A 21,114-nucleotide genomic window follows, 5' to 3' on the forward strand; every position below is an offset into this window, starting at 1 on the left:
TTCTTCAAATATAGTATAAACAAATACAGCAGCAGTAATTCTGAAGTCAAATCAAAACAAGCTTTATTCAATTTTAAAATCATGAAAGCAGTCAATTATAAACATCTCATCTTACTTCTGAAAATACAATGGTAAACATTAATATGTACAAGTTCATAAAACAGTTCATTTACTGTAACTATTTCTAGTTAGTCAACATAAAAATCCCATATATTTTCTGTTAAACCTATAAACATTTAAAATGTTCCTTGCTCTCAGTATGCTTTTTAGGAAACCCACCATCGTTCCAATGCGATAATAGTTATCCGACATCTGTAAATACAATAGAGCTGGACGTCATTGTCTCCACCCTCCCCCCCTGTTTTAATAGAGGTATAATCCATCTATGTCGTTCATTTATGTAAAATTTACAGAATAGGATTACATGGATAGTTGTTTATGGAGAGATATTATCGCAGGGGCACGGGCATTATTCCCTTGACCAATTGTTCATGTCTGGGTGACTAATCAAACGATGGAATGTACCAAATCTAAAACATGTTAACACGTTCCTATGGTATCCCCCTATACAGCACAATAGATACGGTTGGATGTTATACGTTATAGTAATTATTTGGTGCTGAACCACCATACGTTTATTCATTTCCAGAGCTTACCTGTTCTCTTCCAGGAAAGTCATACAAGCTTTTTTGAATTCCTTCCGATGTATGGAATTCATTGCTTAAGGTAGGCAAAAGTATTCTGGATGCTCAATATCCTGCAGAAAGCTTTTTACGTATTTTAGCCAAGTAATCTTGCTGGCATGGTCTAATTTCATTGCGTCAGTTAGGATTTCCTTATTTAGGCCTGTGCTGGTGGAGGTCTAAATTCTATGCCAGAGCAGCACAGGTTGTACCTTAATTAAGTCTGAGATGTATGATACACCTAACTCACTGTGGCAGTTAAAAACTGGGGTGCTGGTGGGAACTGTCAATAAAATCTTAAAGCGTTTTCCACATGTTGGATTGGTGCACAATCGTGAAATCCCCATATTCCCGTCCCAAAGGTTGCTATGCTCATGCATTTATCCTGGTAGATTATCAGGAGAATTTCGGGTGGCCTTTTGCCCAGTTTTTCATAAAATGAAGTCAGGCCGCAGTAGACTTCATAAGCAAAAGGCTCCTAGTCTTGATCACTTGAGCCCAAGACCCAGTACGGTTAAATAGGACACCCAGATATGTAAAAGAGTTAATAGGTACCACCCTGCTCCCTGAAGCTTGAAAGCTTCTACACTTTTGTTTCCCTCTCCCACAAGTCATTATAAAGCTTTTCTTTGTATTCATTTTCAAACCCAGGTTGTCCATAACACTAGTATAAAAAGTAACACCCCCCATGTAAACCAATCTGTGTACCTGCCATAAGTAACGCATCATCCGTGTAGAGAAGGGAGACTATCGGACGCTTATTTACATATGACGGGTCCCTAGCGTTTGACACCTACTCCTGTTCCAATGCGTTGGTATAAAGAGTGAACAGGAGTGGTGCCAAAACGCATCCTTGCCTCACTCCCCTCTCCACTTTGAAGAGTGCGGTACACTCTCCCTTAAGTCCATAACAAACTTTAGCTGTGGCACCAGAGTATTACTGTCTTAGAAACTGGATTAGTATTGAGATCACTAAGAATGCCCCACAGTTTGCTGTGTATAATGCAGTCAAATGCGGCAGTAAGGTCGACGAATGCCAAATAAAATGTCCCTGATTTAGCCTGAGTGTACTTTCCAATTAAAATACTAAGATTAAGAGCCTGCTCGTTGATTCTGAAACCAGATCTAAAACCATAGTGTACATCACTTAAAATATTATTTTCTTCTGCCCGTGTTTGCAACCGATCTAAAACAATCCTTCCTGCTACCTTCATAAGTGACTCTAATAAGTATATCGGGCGGTAGCAGGCGCAATTTTCCCGATCCCCCCTTCTTAAAATTGTGGGACAATGATCGATTCGCACCATGTATCTATAAATCCTTTTGCACAGCATGCTCATAAACCTGTGCTAATATTGGGGACCACAGCTGCGGAATTTACCTAAATACATTAATTGGTACCCCATCCAGGCCTGGGGCCTTGCCACTCTTGCTTGCATTTGTGGCCATGGTTACATCTTCCAGCATGATATAAAAGTCAATAGGCTGTGGAAAAGTAAATTTTGCCATGTTCTGTGTCCCTACGTGTCATCCATCATATGTTATGTGTGCATGATTAAATATGCATATGCATTCCCCATGTCTGATTAATGACGCAATTACAGTTGTGTCCCCCTCTAGTATGCCAGTTTCCAGTTCTCGTGAATACTACGAATATCAGGCCTATGTAAAGCTACGTTGCCACGTTTCTCAGTGTGCACGTTATTCTATTATAAAGTCCCCGTTTCTAGGCCTCAAAAAGGCCTGGACACTAGATTCAGCTCCTGTCTCCTGAAGCCTCGCTGAGGAGGGATACAGCCCCCACCTGTATCCTCGACCCTTCACTTACTTCCTGCCTCGCAGTGCCCGGCCCAGCCTGGCTCAGTCTCTGAGTCTGCCAAGAATATGTTATGATTCCAGTTATCAGTTCAGTCCTCCTTCTCTGCATTCCTAAGCTACTGAACTGCATCAATAGTTTCCGTCATTGTCTAGCCTTCACGTCTCCACGTTAGAGAAATACTGCATTTAATGGTCATTTAATATTCTTCATCACGCACTACATGTAGAATAATGCATGCTCCAGTCTTAGAGTCTGTTAGCCTTTCCCCTCCTAACTTCTAGTTTATATCAACATGTTCTCTAAACATCAGATACTAGATACTGTTTAGGTACATGTCGCTCCGACTTTCCAGACTTCAGTCTCTGCTCCTAGCACAGAGTTCATAGCCCCCAGCTTCTCCTAGTGATACGTCATTGCCAGTTTGCGCGCACCATCAGGTTAGAGGTCCCGGCTCCTCAGGTAGCCCCCTCCATGGTTTCCGCCCCATTCATGACATATCCTGTTACGTCTGCACCACATGTCTATGTATACGCCCAGTTACACCTCTTTTCCCCCCTTATCTTTCGCGACTGCTACGCGTCACGCCTTCTGCTCCACCCACTGTTACGCCCACTGCAATGTATTGCTATGTGTTTGCGTTATGTATATATGCTCATGTATTGTTATTAAAAGCCAGCGCGCTCATCCCAGGTCGAGCCCCAGCAGCTGCTGGGCCCTGCCATCCTATTCCTATGCAGGTTGTCCTGATCCTGTCCTTATGCTGTATTAAACCTGCAAAAACTCCTACTACCTCGAATCTTGACTCTTATTTATTGAGCTATCTGTTATGATATATGTCTAGTCAAAAATAGGGTATTATTTATTTATTTACCACATAATGGCGCCCGAATAGGGACTTGCCCTTTCCCCACGCGTCGGTGAAGCCACGCCGACCCCCTGACCCTCTGCAGTCGTGACGGAACTCTTCTGCGCAGTGGCAGATATTTCTGCTCAAGTATCCCTCAGGCCCACGGAGGAGACGGAGGAGGCGGTCCAGCATCCAGACGAGACGGTGGAGGAACGCGGCGAGTCCCGACCAGAGCCCAAGCCAAGAGTCCAAGGTCCGAGGTATCCGGAGGTCCACCCGTAACTGAAGTCCGAAGTTCGTCGTCCGTCGTCGTAGCAGTCCAGTCCAGTCCGAGGCCTTCCGTTCTTGCTGCCCGGTGAGTACCGTTACTGGGGTGGTATCTAGACAGGGTCAATTTAAGTGACTCTGGTCTGTGGGTTGGTGGTACACAGTCCCACAAACGAAGTGTCCATTTCGGTGGATGCGGGTCCTGACGTGTCTCTTTATGAGACCGGTAAGTTTCGTACTGTTTCAGCAGTGCATCTAGTTTCTGTTCTAGTCAGTTCTGTTCTCGAGAAAATTTATGTGTCTGTTCTCAGTATTTCCAGGGAGTATTCTGTTCGAACTGTTATTTTAAATGTTTTTTCATGTATTTCAATGTCGTGGTATGAATGGGGAATAAGTATCGTGTTCATTGTGTATTGTATTGTGTCTAGATTACAGTTCAGTCATGCCCATATTTTCCAAGTTACGTCAGTTAAAAACTAGAAAGGGTCTGCTGGAAGCAGCAGTTCCCGTCCCGCCCAGGGACAGTCCAGGTCACTTTATGTATCAGAAGCATGGCATAAGTGCCATATTGTATCTAGATTTATGGGTAGAGTATACCAAACAGTTAGAAGAAAAGTATAGATGGCCCGTATCGGGTACATGGGATGCCGAGTGCATCATGCGAGTAGAAGAAGCATTATGGAAAAAGAAAGCCAGACAGTCACAGAAAGATGCCATCGAGTTATGGCGTAAAGAATCTCATAAAAGAACCGAAAAAGAAATCAGAAAATCAGAATTAAGTAGAGAATCCCAAGAGCGAGCCCAAGAAAAAGAATTAATCGAGATAGGTGAACAAGTCAAAACTGAACAGAGAGACAGACAGAGGAATGCCCTTATTAAGGGTATGTACCCTCTTCTTGCCGAGGGCTTGCCAAAAGCGACCCCGGAGGCATCCAGTAATTTCCCGCCACCATTAGTTCCGACCAAGCTACGTCACAAACAGACTGCAGCTGATATTTTTATTTCGTCCTATCTGGACGACACAGTCCCTGAATATGCAAATCCTGTTCGCGCTCCGCCAGTCCCAGTAAATCAGGCACATCCTGCTTCTCCAGACACCGGGGCACCCCATGCAGTACCTGCTACGGTACCCCCGGTCCAGCCAGCATTTCAATTTCCCGCTCCGCCACGAAGAATATCAGTCGACGATTCTAGTCTAGGGGCCGCAGGAGGAGGTCCTCCTCAAACCCCGCCGCCACGCAAGCGTTTATCAGCACTCGAATTACATGCTCAAGCATCACAGCGTACTCCCAAGAGTAATAAGTCGGTTGCAGAAATCAGGCAAGCCCTTGGCGAATGTGCCTATGACCCAGTCCCAGGCGAGAATAATATGGTTTTATATTCAGTACGCGTAAGGAGGGTGACCGAGTATCTAGTCACCCTACCCAATATGAAAGAAGATCTAGACAGAATTTATCGTTTCATCCGTACAGGGGATGATCCAGAAAGTATTAGTGATGCCATGTCTCAAAGGAAAGCTGAGATCCAGCGTATGATATTAAAGTTTTTAATTAACTGTCTAATAAGAGAACAAGATTACCCGTCTAAAGATCCGGCCGAAATGAAAACCCTGACAAAGTGGAGTGATAATATAGCCGAGGGTAAGCACAATACCATTAATGCCATGGAGAGTATGTACAAGAAAATCCGTAGAGAAATAATAAAGATACACGAACAACGTAAAGCAGCACAAGTAAGCGAGAAAGAAAGTAACTCTGATCCTGAAGAGGTAGAGGACGAGAATACTGCCAGAATAGCGTATGTAGGAAAATCTAGATTTCCAGATCGCCATTTACGCCTAGAACACAAGTCAATTTTCCATCATTCAGCACCAGAACAAGGTTCCCTAGAACAAGTGTTCCAAGCTACCGATCACATTCTAAAATCACGAATTGGTTACAGTGAGTTAAGTACCATGCATGAACAGGAACTAGCCCGATCAGCAGTCCGATGGATTACTGATTCTACCACTTTTCCAGACGAAATAGTGGCACAAATGTTTCTGAAATTGCCCCCAGCCGAGCAACGACTGGTGGGTATGTATATGATCCAGCACCTCATTACTCTGTATGAGGGTCAGCACTCTGATCCAGGTCCGTTACATGATGTCCTGAACGAGTTACTCCAGTATAGATGGAGAGGTCTAGGTACCGATTTAATTAGTGTCATTCTAGAACAGCGCCACAAATATAGAACGTTCCTGAACCCGCATTTTGTTCATGTCTCACCCCCAGAAAGTAAACCCTTTTACATAGAAAGACAGAACCCGTTACGAGAAGTGCATCCAGTTAAGACAGAGGACGGTGAAATGCAACGAGTGTTTGTTTACACCCCGATTACAAAGATGGAACTCCTCGAAATGAAGAAATTAATTCCCTGTCATGACAAAGATCCAGCAGGGTTCCATAGAGAATTAAAAGACATGCTCCGTATGGGAGAATACACTTACCCAGATATTATTAAAATGTTAAAGGTCCTGTTGCCCGCAGGGGTGTATGAAAAACTAAAGGAAAAAGAATGGGAGGTGGGAGAGAAAAAGATCGATTGGGCAGTTCTAGAAGCTGAAGACAAGGCACGAGTACCAGGTACCGGTCTTGGAGATAAATGTAAAGAATTACCAGAATTATTGATTCAAGTCCTACCCAGATTATTGACAACTAGAAAAGAAGACTGGGATGCAATCTCAGCCTGTAAACAGAAACAAGAAGAAGATATTAGTGATTTTTATTCTAGGTTTGAAAAATGTTTCAGTATCAATAGTGGCCTCAAGACAAGTAGTGAGCCATACCCTCACCTTTTTGTTACTAAATTAGTCGAGAATTCAAGCCCACAAATTAAAAATCGAGTTTTGAAAGTCGAAAGCACCTGGCAAGCTAATACTCCGTCCCAAATGCTCCAGATGCTCCAGTACCACCAGAATAGAATCAGGGAAGAGCAAGAACACGAGAGAAAACGTATGAAAGACACGAAAATGAAAGTACTAGTTGCACAATCTGTTCCTCAAGACAGTCAGAAGAGGGGTCCGAATCAAGCCAGTCATCCTGCAGCTCCCGTTAAAGGGAACTGCAATTATTGTAAACAGCCAGGTCATTTCATAAATGAGTGTGCAGTTCTGAAACACAACATAGCTACTGGTAAGACTAAAGAAAGACCACGTCCGCCTAGACAAGAACAAGTTTCACAGATTCCTCAGCCACAGAATGCACAACAGACAGTTACAGTACCGCAGCCTATTGCTGCAACCCAGCATGTCACACAGCAGATGTACCAGTATGCACAGTCTGAGTATCCAGAGTACCAGCAGTATTCATGAAACAGCCTAGAGAGGGAGGTAGGCTTGCCTCTCATCGAGATACCTGTAGATCAAGAAGGTCCCTATGTTCACAGTCAAGTATTAGGGAAAGACAGAAAGTTTTTGATTGATACAGGGGCAAGTAGGACCACTATTAGTCACGCCGAAGTTCCAGGGGCTCCGCTCTCAGGCTCAAGAAATGTTTCCCTTGGATTTTCAGGAAAACCTATCGTAAATGAGATTTCAAAGCCAGTTACTCTAGAAGTAGGTCCATTGTCCCGCACTACTGATCTGTTACTTACTAAATCATGTCCAGAAAACCTATTAGGCATTAAGACACTGAAAGAGTTAGGTGCAGTTATATGCTGTTCCCCAGAGGGAATACGATTGTTCCTACGTGACTTCAAGGGTCACTATGTATTACGAGATTTTGATTCAAGACTGTCTAATGTTCCGCAGCATTTATGGGCGCAAGGTCCAACTGATGTAGGTTATATGCAAATCACACCCTATCGTGTGACTCTCAAGCCAGGTGTAGTGTTACCACGAATCAGACAGTACAGATTGCCACCCGAGGCTGTAGCAGCCTTATCCAAAATTATTGACGAGCTCATCGCTCAAGGAGTAGTTGTAGAAACTGACTCCAACGTATGTAACTCTCCGATCATTCCAGTCATGAAACGTACTGATCCAAATGCACCCCCAGTATATCGATTAGTGATCGACCTACGAGAGCTTAATAAATGTATTATTCCGCAGTACCCAGTTGTCCCAGACATCTCTTCCCTATTGACAGCCATTGATTCCGAAGCCACGTTCTTTACAGTAATCGACCTCAAGAATGCATTTTTCAGTGTTCCTATTCATCCAGACAGCCAGTTCCTTTTCGGATTCTGTTTAAATGGAAGGAGCTATATGTTTACACGAGCTCCTCAAGGTTTCACAGAAAGTCCTAGTATTTACAGTCAAGCACTTAAGAGACAACTAGACAACATTCACATGCCAACTGACACTGCCCTGCTCCAGTATGTCGATGATCTACTGATCACAGCCCGTTCTGAACGTGACTGCGAGCGAGCGTCACTAACGGTTCTGTATTTCCTGGCCGAGATGGGGCACAAGGTGTCCCCTTCGAAGCTTCAATTCTGTGTCCAGCAAGTGGTATACTTAGGACACTTGCTGTCCAAGAGGGGTAGGCAGTTGACACCAGACCGTATCCAGTTAATAGCGAGTCTTCCTCAGCCCAAGACCCAGAAGGAGGTACGTGCCTTTATCGGCCTTACTTCTTACTGTAGACAATGGATTCCTCAGTATGCATTCCTAGCCAAACCACTGATACAGTTAACGACACAGGAGGCAGCCGCATCGACTGTTCTCCCTTGGACATCTGAACATACACTTAGTTTCAACGAGTTAAAGAAAGCCCTATGCCAAGCTCCAGTTCTAGCTACTCCGAACTACAGTAAGCCTTTTACACTTTTCGTTACTGAACGTGAAGGTACAGCATTATCTATTCTCACACTAGATCAAGCAGGACAATACAAGCCCTGTGCTTATTTTTCGAGCACATTAGATCCTGTAGCCCAGGCTCTACCTGCGTGCCTCAAGTCAGTTGCAGCCACAGCACTAGCTATCAGACAAAGTGATTCCATAGTTTTAGGACACTCTCTGACAGTACAAGTTCCACACTCCGTAGAGGTTCTTTTAAACCGAACACAGACTCAGCACTTGACAATTGCACGTTTAACAGGTTATGAATTGACACTGTTCCAGCCACACATAGAAATCAGACGCTGCAACATTTTAAATCCTGCTACACTGTTACCATCAGTTACTTCGAATCCTGACCCACATGACTGTGTGGAAGTAGTTAACATTACGACAAAGCCAAGGCAAGATCTGACAGATACTCCGTTACCAGACCCCGACCTGACACTTTATGTGGATGGTTCATGTATGAGAACAAGTACAGGAGAACTAGTCGCCGCGTATGCAGTGACTACTGACACCGAAGTTATTGAAACACACCGTATTGATACCCTGTCCGCTCAAGCAGCAGAGCTAGTTGCTCTGACACAAGCCTGCATACACGCCAAGAACTTGAAAGTTAATGTTTACACAGATTCACGCTACGCATTTGGAGTCGTACACGACTTCGGAGTGCTCTGGCAGGAGAGAGGTTTCATGACTTCTCATGGAACCAAGATTCAGCATGGTCTCCTTATCCAAGCTCTGTTAGATGCCATACACTTACCGACATCTATTGCTATCATGAAATGCAAAGCACATACGAAGGTCACTGACATTATTTCCCAGGGTAACGATCTAGCAGATCGCACAGCCAAGCTTACAGCACAGACTCCAGACATTCAAGTTAATCAGACACATACTCCAGATCCGATTACATGTATGACAGTTAAGGACCCTACACAAGATGTCATAGATATCCAGTTACATGCTACTCCCGATGAAATCAAGAAATGGTCCGAACAAGGAGGGGTCCAGACAGATCAAGGATGGGTAACGAAGGGTAGAGCCACATGGTTTCTCCCCGACTCTATGGTTCAAGTCATTATTAATACCGCACATAGTCCAGCACATTTAGGGGAAAAAGCTATGTTAGACAGTATCCAGAATATTTGGTTCAACAAGCATTTACGAGCTGCAGCCAAGCAGAAAGTCCGTACCTGTATGATATGTTGTCAGTTCAATCCAGGTAAAAGTGTCCCGGTGGAACAAGGTGGATTCCAGCCCCCTGACCACCCTTTTGAAGTCCTCCAGATGGATTATATTCAGATGGAGCGATGTCGAGGTTTCAAGTATGTCCTTGTAGTTGTATGCGCTTTGTCCAGGTGGACAGAAGCATATCCAGTCCCAGATTACACAGCCGCGACCACTGCCAAGCAGTTGGTTCGTGAGTTCTTCCCTCGTTATGGACTCCCTAGAGTCGTATATTCTGACAACGGCCAGCCATTCTCCTCAGAGTTAATGAAGCACGTTTCCCTGTTATTAGGGTACCAGTGGAAGTTTCATTGTGTACGCCATCCTGAAGCAGCCGGTCTCGTAGAGAGACATAATCAGACCCTGAAAATCCGAATCGCCAAAGTATGTAAAGAAAAAGGTGTGGACTGGCTAGTAGCTCTGCCAGTCGCTTTATTTTATATGCGCATGGTCGCACATTCCAGATCAGGTCTGTCCCCGTATGAGGTCGTATTCGGCCGCCCCCCTAATATGTGGGGTACTCCTAGACCCCGAAGTATTACCGATGTTTCAAGTAATATGCTGACAGATTACCTAGCTTCCTTGATGTCTGCCCTCAACTCATGTCGTTCACAGGTTGCCGCCGCATTTCCAGACAATACCGAGGTGGCACCGCATGAAATCGTTCCAGGATCCATGGTGATGGTCCGCAACTTTGACAGATCAAGTCCGCTGGAGCCTCGATGGAAAGAGCCCCGACAGGTCCTCCTCACCACCCGTACAGCCGTGAAGTTGGAAGGACGCAAGGGCTGGGTGCACCTTTCTCATGTTAAACTTTTTAATGGACTAAAACCCGTCTTTAAGAACATTTCCCAGGATTTGAAGGATTGCCAAAGCATTGTTCTCAAGGACTGTCCCGCAAATGACATTGTTACAACCCCTCCCCTGTTAGAGAAAACTCCGCAGCAGGAGTATAAACAGAAACTACGGTCTAGTAAATTAAGTCAGCCAGTTTGATTGTCTAAGTCCTCCCCTAGGTGAAACGGTTAGACTGTTTCTGACATGTATAAAATAGACCCCCATAGTGAGAGAGTTAGTCAAAACTCAATCCGATGTATCGTTTTTCTATGTTTCATATTATTTCTCAGCATTATGATTTCCTGCACCAGTTATGCATTTTACCTATGTTTCCCAGTTTCACATGTAAATAAGTCTGCTAATGCTACAGTAGAGCACACGTTTAGTGATCTGCCCCCTCATGAACTGTCCTACCGCCTCGCTATGCGTAATAACTCATTTATCCGCATGTTACATTACTCACACCAGACCAGCAATGCCACTAATTGTTGGGTGTGTGGTCGACTCCCCCCTTTCCAGACACCGAAGGGAGTCCTGCCACTTTTTCCTTATCCTTTCTCACATAATGGTTCGTGTGGAGCATGGTCCACGTTAACGTCATCCTCAACAGATATGTCTTTTCTTAACAGTACATGTTTCCCAGACAAGCAAGGTCTCCCTCACCGAACAGGTTTAGATCTAGAAAATGAAGTGTATAATTTAGGTAATTATTCGTCGAATTTTATGGTCCTGAATGTTCAGTCTGATACTACTCCAGACTTACCTGCTATTTCAGTACTACCAGTCAAAGGCGAATTATGTGTCCGAAATTATGGTTCTGTACATGTAGGACATAGTGATTGTACTACTATTGTCAAGTATAGTGACAGTGGGAAATCTATTTTCAAAGCTTCACGTCATTCATATTTTATTTGTGGTCAAACTGCATATATTCGTCTGCCCCTCGATTGGGAGGGAACCTGTTACATTGCCTTCCTACTGCCACCTGTTTTCCTAGCCCCACCTGATTATCATAGAAACACACATCTAGTACACATTAGACATAGAAGGGAGTCCCCAATTGTCGATTACACTGAAACTACTCTAGAGCAATATACCGATTTCAATAAAGGTTTCTTCTTCTTTATAGGACCTGTCCAGAATAGTAAGTTAATCCGTAGGTTAACCAGAACCCTTGAAGCTGTAGTAAATGAGACTGCCTCTGCTCTAGGTAACTTAACTGAAGAGCAATCTGCTATGAGATTTGTCGTTTTACAGAATCGTCTCGTCCTTGACGTCATACTGGCCGATAGGGGCGGGGCCTGTAGAGTCATCGGATCTAGTTGCTGCATTTTCATTCCAAATAACGCGCCGTCTGTTTATTCAGCTATAACCAGACTCCATAAAATTGCCCATCTGTTACACCAAGATCCAGGCACCTGGACATGGTCCGGTTGGTTCTGGAATATAATTTCCGCATGGGGATGGAAAATATTGTCCTTCCTAGGTATTGCAGTAGCGATCATATTCAGCTGCTGTCTCTGTATACAATGTGGCCCTGCGATTTGCGGCATTTGTGCTACCTCTTGTATCCCTAGTCCCAAGCCCCGTTCTAAATCCCGTTCCAGGATAATTCGAGACGAGCAAATGATACTGTATGAAATGATAGATGGTATCATGAATATTGATGTTTCCTGATGGAAACGTAGTGACAAGGAGGGAATGTGGAAAAGTAAATTTTGCCATGTTCTGTGTCCCTACGTGTCATCCATCATATGTTATGTGTGCATGATTAAATATGCATATGCATTCCCCATGTCTGATTAATGACGCAATTACAGTTGTGTCCCCCTCTAGTATGCCAGTTTCCAGTTCTCGTGAATACTACGAATATCAGGCCTATGTAAAGCTACGTTGCCACGTTTCTCAGTGTGCACGTTATTCTATTATAAAGTCCCCGTTTCTAGGCCTCAAAAAGGCCTGGACACTAGATTCAGCTCCTGTCTCCTGAAGCCTCGCTGAGGAGGGATACAGCCCCCACCTGTATCCTCGACCCTTCACTTACTTCCTGCCTTGCAGTGCCCGGCCCAGCCTGGCTCAGTCTCTGAGTCTGCCAAGAATATGTTATGATTCCAGTTATCAGTTCAGTCCTCCTTCTCTGCATTCCTAAGCTACTGAACTGCATCAATAGTTTCCGTCATTGTCTAGCCTTCACGTCTCCACGTTAGAGAAATACTGCATTTAATGGTCATTTAATATTCTTCATCACGCACTACATGTAGAATAATGCATGCTCCAGTCTTAGAGTCTGTTAGCCTTTCCCCTCCTAACTTCTAGTTTATATCAACATGTTCTCTAAACATCAGATACTAGATACTGTTTAGGTACATGTCGCTCCGACTTTCCAGACTTCAGTCTCTGCTCCTAGCACAGAGTTCATAGCCCCCAGCTTCTCCTAGTGATACGTCATTGCCAGTTTGCGCGCACCATCAGGTTAGAGGTCCCGGCTCCTCAGGTAGCCCCCTCCATGGTTTCCGCCCCATTCATGACATATCCTGTTACGTCTGCACCACATGTCTATGTATACGCCCAGTTACACCTCTTTTCCCCCCTTATCTTTCGCGACTGCTACGCGTCACGCCTTCTGCTCCACCCACTGTTACGCCCACTGCAATGTAATGCTATGTGTTTGCGTTATGTATATATGCTCATGTATTGTTATTAAAAGCCAGCGCGCTCATCCCAGGTCGAGCCCCAGCAGCTGCTGGGCCCTGCCATCCTATTCCTATGCAGGTTGTCCTGATCCTGTCCTTATGCTGTATTAAACCTGCAAAAACTCCTACTACCTCGAATCTTGACTCTTATTTATTGAGCTATCTGTTATGATATATGTCTAGTCAAAAATAGGGTATTATTTATTTATTTACCACAAGGCAGAAAACCCTGGCGGTCCCCAGCCCCCTGCCCTTCCCCTTACCCCCCTGAGCACTAGCCTGCAGTCTGTTTCCCTCTCTGTGGCATTCAGTAGGGAGTAAACATTTAAAAAGAAGTCCACCCAAGTTTTTTCATCAATTGCTACCTCAATAGAAGGCGCATCGGGCTTGTTAGTAAAAAAAGGAGCGTTCACGCCCTGCCAAAATAGGGAGCTATTTTTACTCGTTGAAGCTTCTTTAATGTTCTCCCAAGCCTTCTCTTTCATTTCATTTATCCTAGTTTTTCTAACTTCATTGTACAGCTTCCTACATTTCCTATTTTCCTCCTTATCTCTTACTTTCTTATGTAAGGCTTTTTTTTCTGATGTCAAGTCTAAAAGAACTCGACCACCTTATCCTTGTTTGAAGAAATAAACAATCACCATGAATTTGTGATCAAGGTTAAATTCGGGTCACTACTGGCCCTTGCCCTCCAGCAGTCATGGAATCTCTGACTTCAGCAATCAATCAATCAGCATTTGTAAAGTGTACCCCTAATGGTATCTGGGCGCTGAGGCTGCTGTGTCTCCGTCGAAAAGCCAGGTCTTGAGCAGTCCCCTGCAGAGCGTTTTCATCAATTCAGCAGCTCAAGCTATCGCTCCAAGCGCGTTTCATAATGTTGTAGAGCTCACGTTACTGAAAAACCAGGGAGAAGTCCCGGATATAACCAGGAATTATAGGGCAATACCTCTACTCCCTTAACCTGCAAAAACTATTGGTCAGAAAACTGTCTGAAAGAGGTTCCAGGCTTTATAAATACACCAGCTCTCAGATAATTCTTATCAATGGAATGTCAGCCTCACCACTCCAGTCTCAAAATATGATGCAATTTGATGATTACTTGATGAGGTTGAATCAGCTAAAACCGTATGTGGACAAAACTGAGATTGTAATTCAAAAGAATAAGACCAACGTTTGAAAACAACTTTACTCACCAACAAAAATGAGATTGCTACAGGAGCCTAAACCCACAGCTAAAAGCCTCTGACTGATAATTGATAGTAATCTTAGCAAGAACCAGCAGGCTGGAGCAGTAGGATCTAAATGCAGATTTAGGCTGAAACTGCTTCAGAAACTAACCCCACTCCTCCCACTTTAGACAAGAAAAGCAATAGTGGTGGCCGCAGTCCTATCTAGATCGCATTATGCCAACCGAGTATATGTAAGACTACCCATTAACACCATTCATAGACTACAAGTAATTCACAGCGACGCAGCTTGTTTACTACATCACATACCGAGGTGGGCACGCGTCACACCTATATTGAAATAACAAATCCACTATCAGACCCTCTGCCTCAGCCCTAAAGGGTTGAGAGGTCTAGCCCCTCACTTCATTGCAAGATACACCCACAAAAAACTTACGATCTCACTTGAATTTACTTGCTATTCCGAAATTACAGAAGATCAGATCAGGTGGACGCAGCTTTGTGGTACAAGCTCCTTCCTTCCTCAAATCTCTCCCGGCTAAATCCTTTTGAATCTAACCTCAAGTGTTTTCCCAGAAATCTAACACTCCACAAGCCTACTCATACCACATTCTTCCCTGGTCTGATTCGTTGTATTCTATTTTTCATATTTCTGATTCAATTCCAAGAAACCCCAGGTTCAACATGCTCTCTTTATATGTAATGACATTACAAGCATCTTATAGATCCTGTAGAGGTTTGGTATGTTGGTGCGTGCTTCCGTCACTGAACTGAATATTGCAAAAGAGAGGTGTACAGTGCAAGTGAGAATGATAGCGCAGTCTGGTCTGCTAGGGTACTATAAACCTTTCATTGCTGCAAGGCTGTTACATTATAAATTATTTTCATAAAAGTGTGCAATTTGAGCAGACCAAGGAACACACATAGTGTTGGAAATGCATTTCAAATCAGTGCCTTTCATAATATATGAACTATGTTATGGATATTGTTAAATTTTAATGATTGAATTTTTTTCTGGCTTTAGAAATTCGCAATTTCCTCTGATCACACTGGGGTTGGTGAGACAGGAAGGAATATTTTGGCCTAGTGGTCCTGTGATAACGTGTTGTCTTTTCTTTTTTCCTCTTCTCTGTAGACACTTGAGACTTGAAAATCAGAGTACCAGAATGGGCAGAAGACGGGCTCCAGGAAAGTGACAGCGCAGTGTTCACGTGAATCTCTCCATGACATCTCAACTTCAGGATCCCAAAATGATGCTCAGAGGGACCAGGAGCTGGAACTGCTTCTGGAGGACCTCCCCCACATTATCCTTTTATCCATGCTGGAGGAGTTGGAAGCCAAACTGGATAACTTGCTGAATACTGTGGAGGACGTACCTTCTAGAGTCGCTGGGCTGATTAAGAAAATCTGGATAGAAAAGGATCAAGGTTCCCTAGATAATGGTACAGTGTCTTTGGAGATGGTCTGTCCAGCGAGCATTAGAGATTGTACTGTTAGCCGGTCTCCTGCAACACCTCAACTGGACAGGCAAGGGGATCCGAGCTTGTGTCTTCAGACAGTGTTTTCTGATGGGCATGCACCAAAGCAGGAGTGTACGCTCTCTTCTCCGACCGATGTTCAAGGACGTCCAGAGGGGCTACACCTTTGTCTACAGCCAGTGTTTCCAGATCAACGTGACCCACGGGAGGACAAGTGCTTGCAACCTGGGTTTCCAGATGTACATGAATCACAGCAGGACCAGTGCATGCAGCCTGGGTTTCCAGATATACACGAGTTGGAGCAGGAACAGTGCATGCAATCTGGGTTTCCAGATGGAAATGGAGTACAGCAGGATTGTCCTCTATCCCGGTGCCCTCAGACAGATCCTCCATGCAGATCACTGGAGGCAAACCTGTGTCTTCACTCAGAATTTGTTCTTGGCCAGGCACCAGAGCAAGACCAGAGCATACAGTCAGCGTTCCCAGAAGAGAGAGAACCAGATGGGCACCTGAAGCAAGAACCATCCCCATTGTCTGCTAATAGCTGGGACCAGCAACCGAACCTCTGCCCACACCCAGTATTTCCTGAAGGACACGATCCACAGCAAAACCAATGTATACAACCCGCGCTACCAAATGGGAAGGAACATGATGATCCCTTAGAGGAAGGATTGATGTGTTTTGATTTCCAAGATCCCCAGGAGAACCGCAGCCTACAACCCGTGTCACCTGATGGGATGTCATCGGACGAACACATAGAGTCTGGGCTATTGTCCTTGGATGAGTTGGGGTCACAACAAACCCAGCGCCTACAGCAACACCTATGCTTGAAGCAGGAACGTCCTTATGCGCAGGATCCAAACGTGAACTACGAGCTGGAATCTATGCATCCTGAAGCACGGAAACGAGAGCAGAAAGACGAGCTAGAACAGACCTGTGCAGATGCACCGGGTTCAGATCAGAACACGGTGGAACCACTGCACACTGCTGCACTGGATCGAGAGAGAGAATCAGTGCTTCCTGAAGCACAAAAAACAGATCAGAACACGGTGGAACCACTGCACACTGCTGCACTGGATCGAGAGAGAGAATCAGTGCTTCCTGAAGCACAAAAAACAGATCAGAACAGCACGGTGGAACCATTGCACACTGCTGCACTGGATCGAGAGAGAGAATCAGTGTTTCCTGAAGTACAAACAACAGATCAGAACAACACAGTGGAACCACTGCACACTGAGGAGCAGGATTCAAATCAGAACTGCAAGCTACAACCAGCTTGTACTGATGCACAAGGTTCAGATCTGAGCTACATACTCGAACCACTCCATCCTGAATCACAGCATCAACATAAGAACTGCAAGGCAGAACTACTCTGTCCAGAAGAGCGGGGTCAGCCTGTGCCTCCATCATGCCTAGAACTGGACACAATTACTGCAGATGAAGACGCCCCTTCAGACTCAATGGAGACAGAACCAACACAGTCACATTTATTGCCGTCCAAAGCCACCCCAGGTATGTGTTTCACTATAAATGGACACGCGGAGTGCACTAACACATGTAACCTCTTTAGAATGTAAATGGGCAGATTTTAGTAAGTCTCCGAGGGGATTAATGTGGTTTGGGTGGGTGGAACCCCCTGAGAGATACTGACCCCCAGAGAACACGGAGTGCAGATGTGTCCCTGCACACTTCTCTGGTTCCACACAGGACTGCATCCTTCCTGTGCAGAAACAGGCCTGGTAATGGGACTCTGCATGAGACAAATAGGCCAGTAGCTCTCGTCCTTCCTTGTTCGTCCCCATTCCAGGCTGAGGAACTGGAAACGGCGCTATTCATGGGAGGAATTATTGTCTGGAATCAAACTTAATAGTCTGATGCAAGTGATGTGGTGTTCATTGAAAATAGCATGCGTAATCAAGAGAGAGAGGTAGGACCAGATAGCTAGTCCATGTCCCCAGTTAATATATGGTTTTAATCAAAAAGAGACTAGCTCAAACTATTTTAGGGGGGGGGGGGGGGGAAAGACCCTAGCGTGCCCCGGGTGTGCTTCAACGCCTGACTACAGCGGAGCTGGTATATTACTGAGTGTGCGGTGAAGATAGTTAAGGAAGTGATGTTAAAACGGCTGAACGGTGGTCCCAGTACCCGCTGTAGTCAGGCGTTGAAGCACACCCGGGGCACGCTAGGTGCCACTGGGTGGGCCCGATGATGAAGCATGCCACCAACTAGGTTGGTGGGTGAGGGCTTTATGAACACACTTGCCAGGTGTTCACACTCCGTGACAAAACATACCAGAGTCTTTCCCCCCCCCCCCCTAAAATAGTTTGAGCTAGTCTCTTTTTGATTAAAACCACATTGAAAATAGCAGACATGCGCAGTCTAGAGAGGAAACTTTCCTGTTGCGCAGTTACAGTGGGTAAAACACACTCATCTCCAGTTCCTGAAATAAAAATCCTAACCTGTATTCAGCCTCAACAGCAGGGCCCACCAGGGATGTTCTTGCCACTGCAGGGTTCTCTAGAAGAGCTCACCTTCTCCTGATAGACAGTTACACCAAGTGATTTGTTATGTGTCACTGGTGAGTTCACCCTCCCAACCTCTAGCTCAGTCTCAAGTGTATTATGAATTGTTTTATGCGCAGACAAAAGTAGCGATGATCTCCCTACAGCAGCATCCTGCCTTTAGCAAACTCTTTAAGTATGTAAAATGTCATCGCATCATGAGTTAGGGTTTACACACCCGTAGTGCGAGTTATGGATTGTGGTTCTAACTAGAACTTGCATATTGCAGTGGTTTGATCAGTTTTAAGTTTTAACTATAAATGCTCTTTACCCTTGATTTTTAAGCAAATTTTTTTTTAAGATCCATTAAGGTGTAACAAAACCAACTATAATTTCACTTTAACCTTATTCAGTGAAAATATATTAGGGATAAAGTACCTCCGGCCACACATTATAAGGATATTGCATTTCAGCGAGGAGTTCCATAACTATATAGAGGAACGAGGCCGAAGGCAGAGTTACTTTATAAGGTTATGTGACTCCGAGGTGACTTGCAGTAATCTTATAATGTGCACCAGGTGGTACTTTATCTCATATAATACATGTTCACACCATCACCTTTACCACAAACCACTTAAAACCTTGTTGCGTAGCTCTTTCATATGAAAGAGCAATTACGTTTGCAAACATGAAGAATAAAAATAAAGCCTCTAGTGCAAAATTAAACACATCAAAAACCTGTGGGATATTTTTTGCATACAGATATTAGAAACAGTTCAATACAAGTCACAAACAGTTCAATACAAGTCACAAAAAAAGCTGCAGTACCTCGGAACATGTAGAAACATGCAGAAAGATTCCATGATTCCACCTTTCCTCTATCTAAGGAGTTGAATAAATAATCTTGTTCTCTCTGTTTGTCACAGTAAGCTAGCAAAATAGAGCAAAAGAAAGAAAATCAACGTTCCATGTGTTGCTTTAAACAGCTGCTTCAATTATGTTTTGTTAGACCTAGCATCATTGGCGTGGGTCTCCCTTCCTCTTTTCGCTTCCTATCTTTTATGTTGGCTGGATTTAGATGCTCTGGACACCGTGCTACTGCTAATCATTTGTGCCACAGCACAAATGCTCCCTGTGTAAAGATGACTGTATGAATTACGATAACCATAATGCCTAGGTCTGTGTAGCATGTTCTAATAGCGAGTTACCCTCCATTTCACTGTTACAATCGTGAAGCTATCCGTTCTCATAAGCCAGAATGGGCAGGTTGACGATAACCTTCTATAATCCTATCTAACCCCCAGAACCTGATAGGAACTTCAAGTTTGATATGTTTATTGATATGTATATGCTCAGGACATTGAGATACACCTTGTAGTAAGAACCATTTATATATCCCATGTTCGAAAACGACTCTTCTGGAAATGTTGGTGTTTTCTTGCCTGAGCTTTCCTGTAGGCTTTGCTAGTATATGCATTGGCCGTGTGGTTTTGGAGCAGCAGGACCAGCTGGGTCAGATCTGGCTGGAGACAGAGATCGGTATTCAGAGCATGGGGAGGGGTGACTCTTTGATCTGAGCAAGGCCGTGCCTGGCAAGGTGAATGATGGCTCCACCCCCCCCCCACACACTGGGCGTCTGATAGGAGACCCCCGCATTCTGAAAGGGCAAGATGCCGCCTCATAAACTAAGTTCTCCCCGACCCCACCGAACTGGTTCTGACTGGATTGAGTGATTTGTGGCTATAGAGAACAAAGACTTTTTAGGTATAAAACACGGCCTTGGAACCTCATCCAGGTGTGTTCCTTCTGGATGTCAAGACGAAACTCTGTCCGAGTGAACAGAGTAAAGGGCTTTTGAAACTTTCACCAAGCTTGCTGAAGAAACTACTCGAGGGCCTGAATCAAGAGCGCCTCCTGCTGAAGTCTCAGGGATATTAGACTTCACCCCGTCAGCCGTCGGAATTCCTGTGTGAGGAATTCTGCTTGCAATCTGGATTCTCCAGTTCTACAGCTAAGAGAGAGCTGCCGCCACTGAGAGCCTGCCTGAATTTGAACCTCCGGAACCTTTGCTAAATCTGTGTGGGACGCTGCAGCTAAGAGAGAGCTGTCACCGCTGAGAGCCTGCCTGAATATGCACCTTCAGAACCTTTGCTGAATCTGTGTGGGCCGCTGCAGTTAACAGAGAGCTGTAGCCACTGAGTGACCACCATTGTGCCAGCCTTGTCGAGACCATCCTTCATCCTGTGGGCGGCCGTAGCTAAGAGAGAGCTGCTGCCGCTGAGTGCCCTCACCTTTACCAACTCTGTATCACCGTGATTGGTCCTGTGGGCCACCGCAGCTAAGAGAGAGCTGCTGCCGCTGAGTGCCCGCACATTTCCCAACTTTGTATCATCGTGATTCCTCCTGTGGGCCTCCGCAGCTAAGAGAGAGCTGCTGCCGCAGAGTGCCCGCACCTTTGCCAATTTTGTATCACCGTAATTAGTCCTGTGTGCCGCCGTAGCTAAGAGAGAGCTGCTGCCGCAGAGTGCCCGCACCTTTGCCAATTTTGTATCACCGTAATTAGTCCTGTGTGCCGGCGCAGCTAAGACAGAGCTGCTGCCGCTGAGTGCCCTCACCTTTGCCAACTTTGCATCATCATGATTCGTCCTGAGGGATGCTGCAGCTAAGAGAGAGCTGCTGCTGCTGAGAGCCCGCACCTTTGCCAACGTTGCCTCATCGTGATTTGTCCTGTGGGCCGTTGCAGCTAAGGG

At 44.9% G+C, this 21,114-nt stretch overlaps 1 protein-coding gene across 2 annotated transcripts in view; it reads left to right on the forward strand.

Annotated features, from left to right (window-relative positions):
• The window catches only part of LOC144822450 (uncharacterized), a 54,679-nt gene that overhangs the window by 6,069 nt on the left and 27,496 nt on the right, over positions 1-21,114 (forward strand). For both annotated transcript variants that reach the window (XM_078680127.1, XM_078680042.1), the window contains exon 2: positions 15,521-17,375. In XM_078680127.1, coding sequence (XP_078536253.1) covers positions 15,704-17,375 — 1,672 coding nt within the window. In that variant the 5' untranslated portion in view covers positions 15,521-15,703. The remainder of the gene's footprint in view (positions 1-15,520; positions 17,376-21,114) is intronic.

This window comes from Lissotriton helveticus, chromosome 1_1, assembly GCF_964261635.1.
Source record: "Lissotriton helveticus chromosome 1_1, aLisHel1.1, whole genome shotgun sequence".
Taxonomy (NCBI): Eukaryota; Metazoa; Chordata; class Amphibia; order Caudata; family Salamandridae; genus Lissotriton; species Lissotriton helveticus.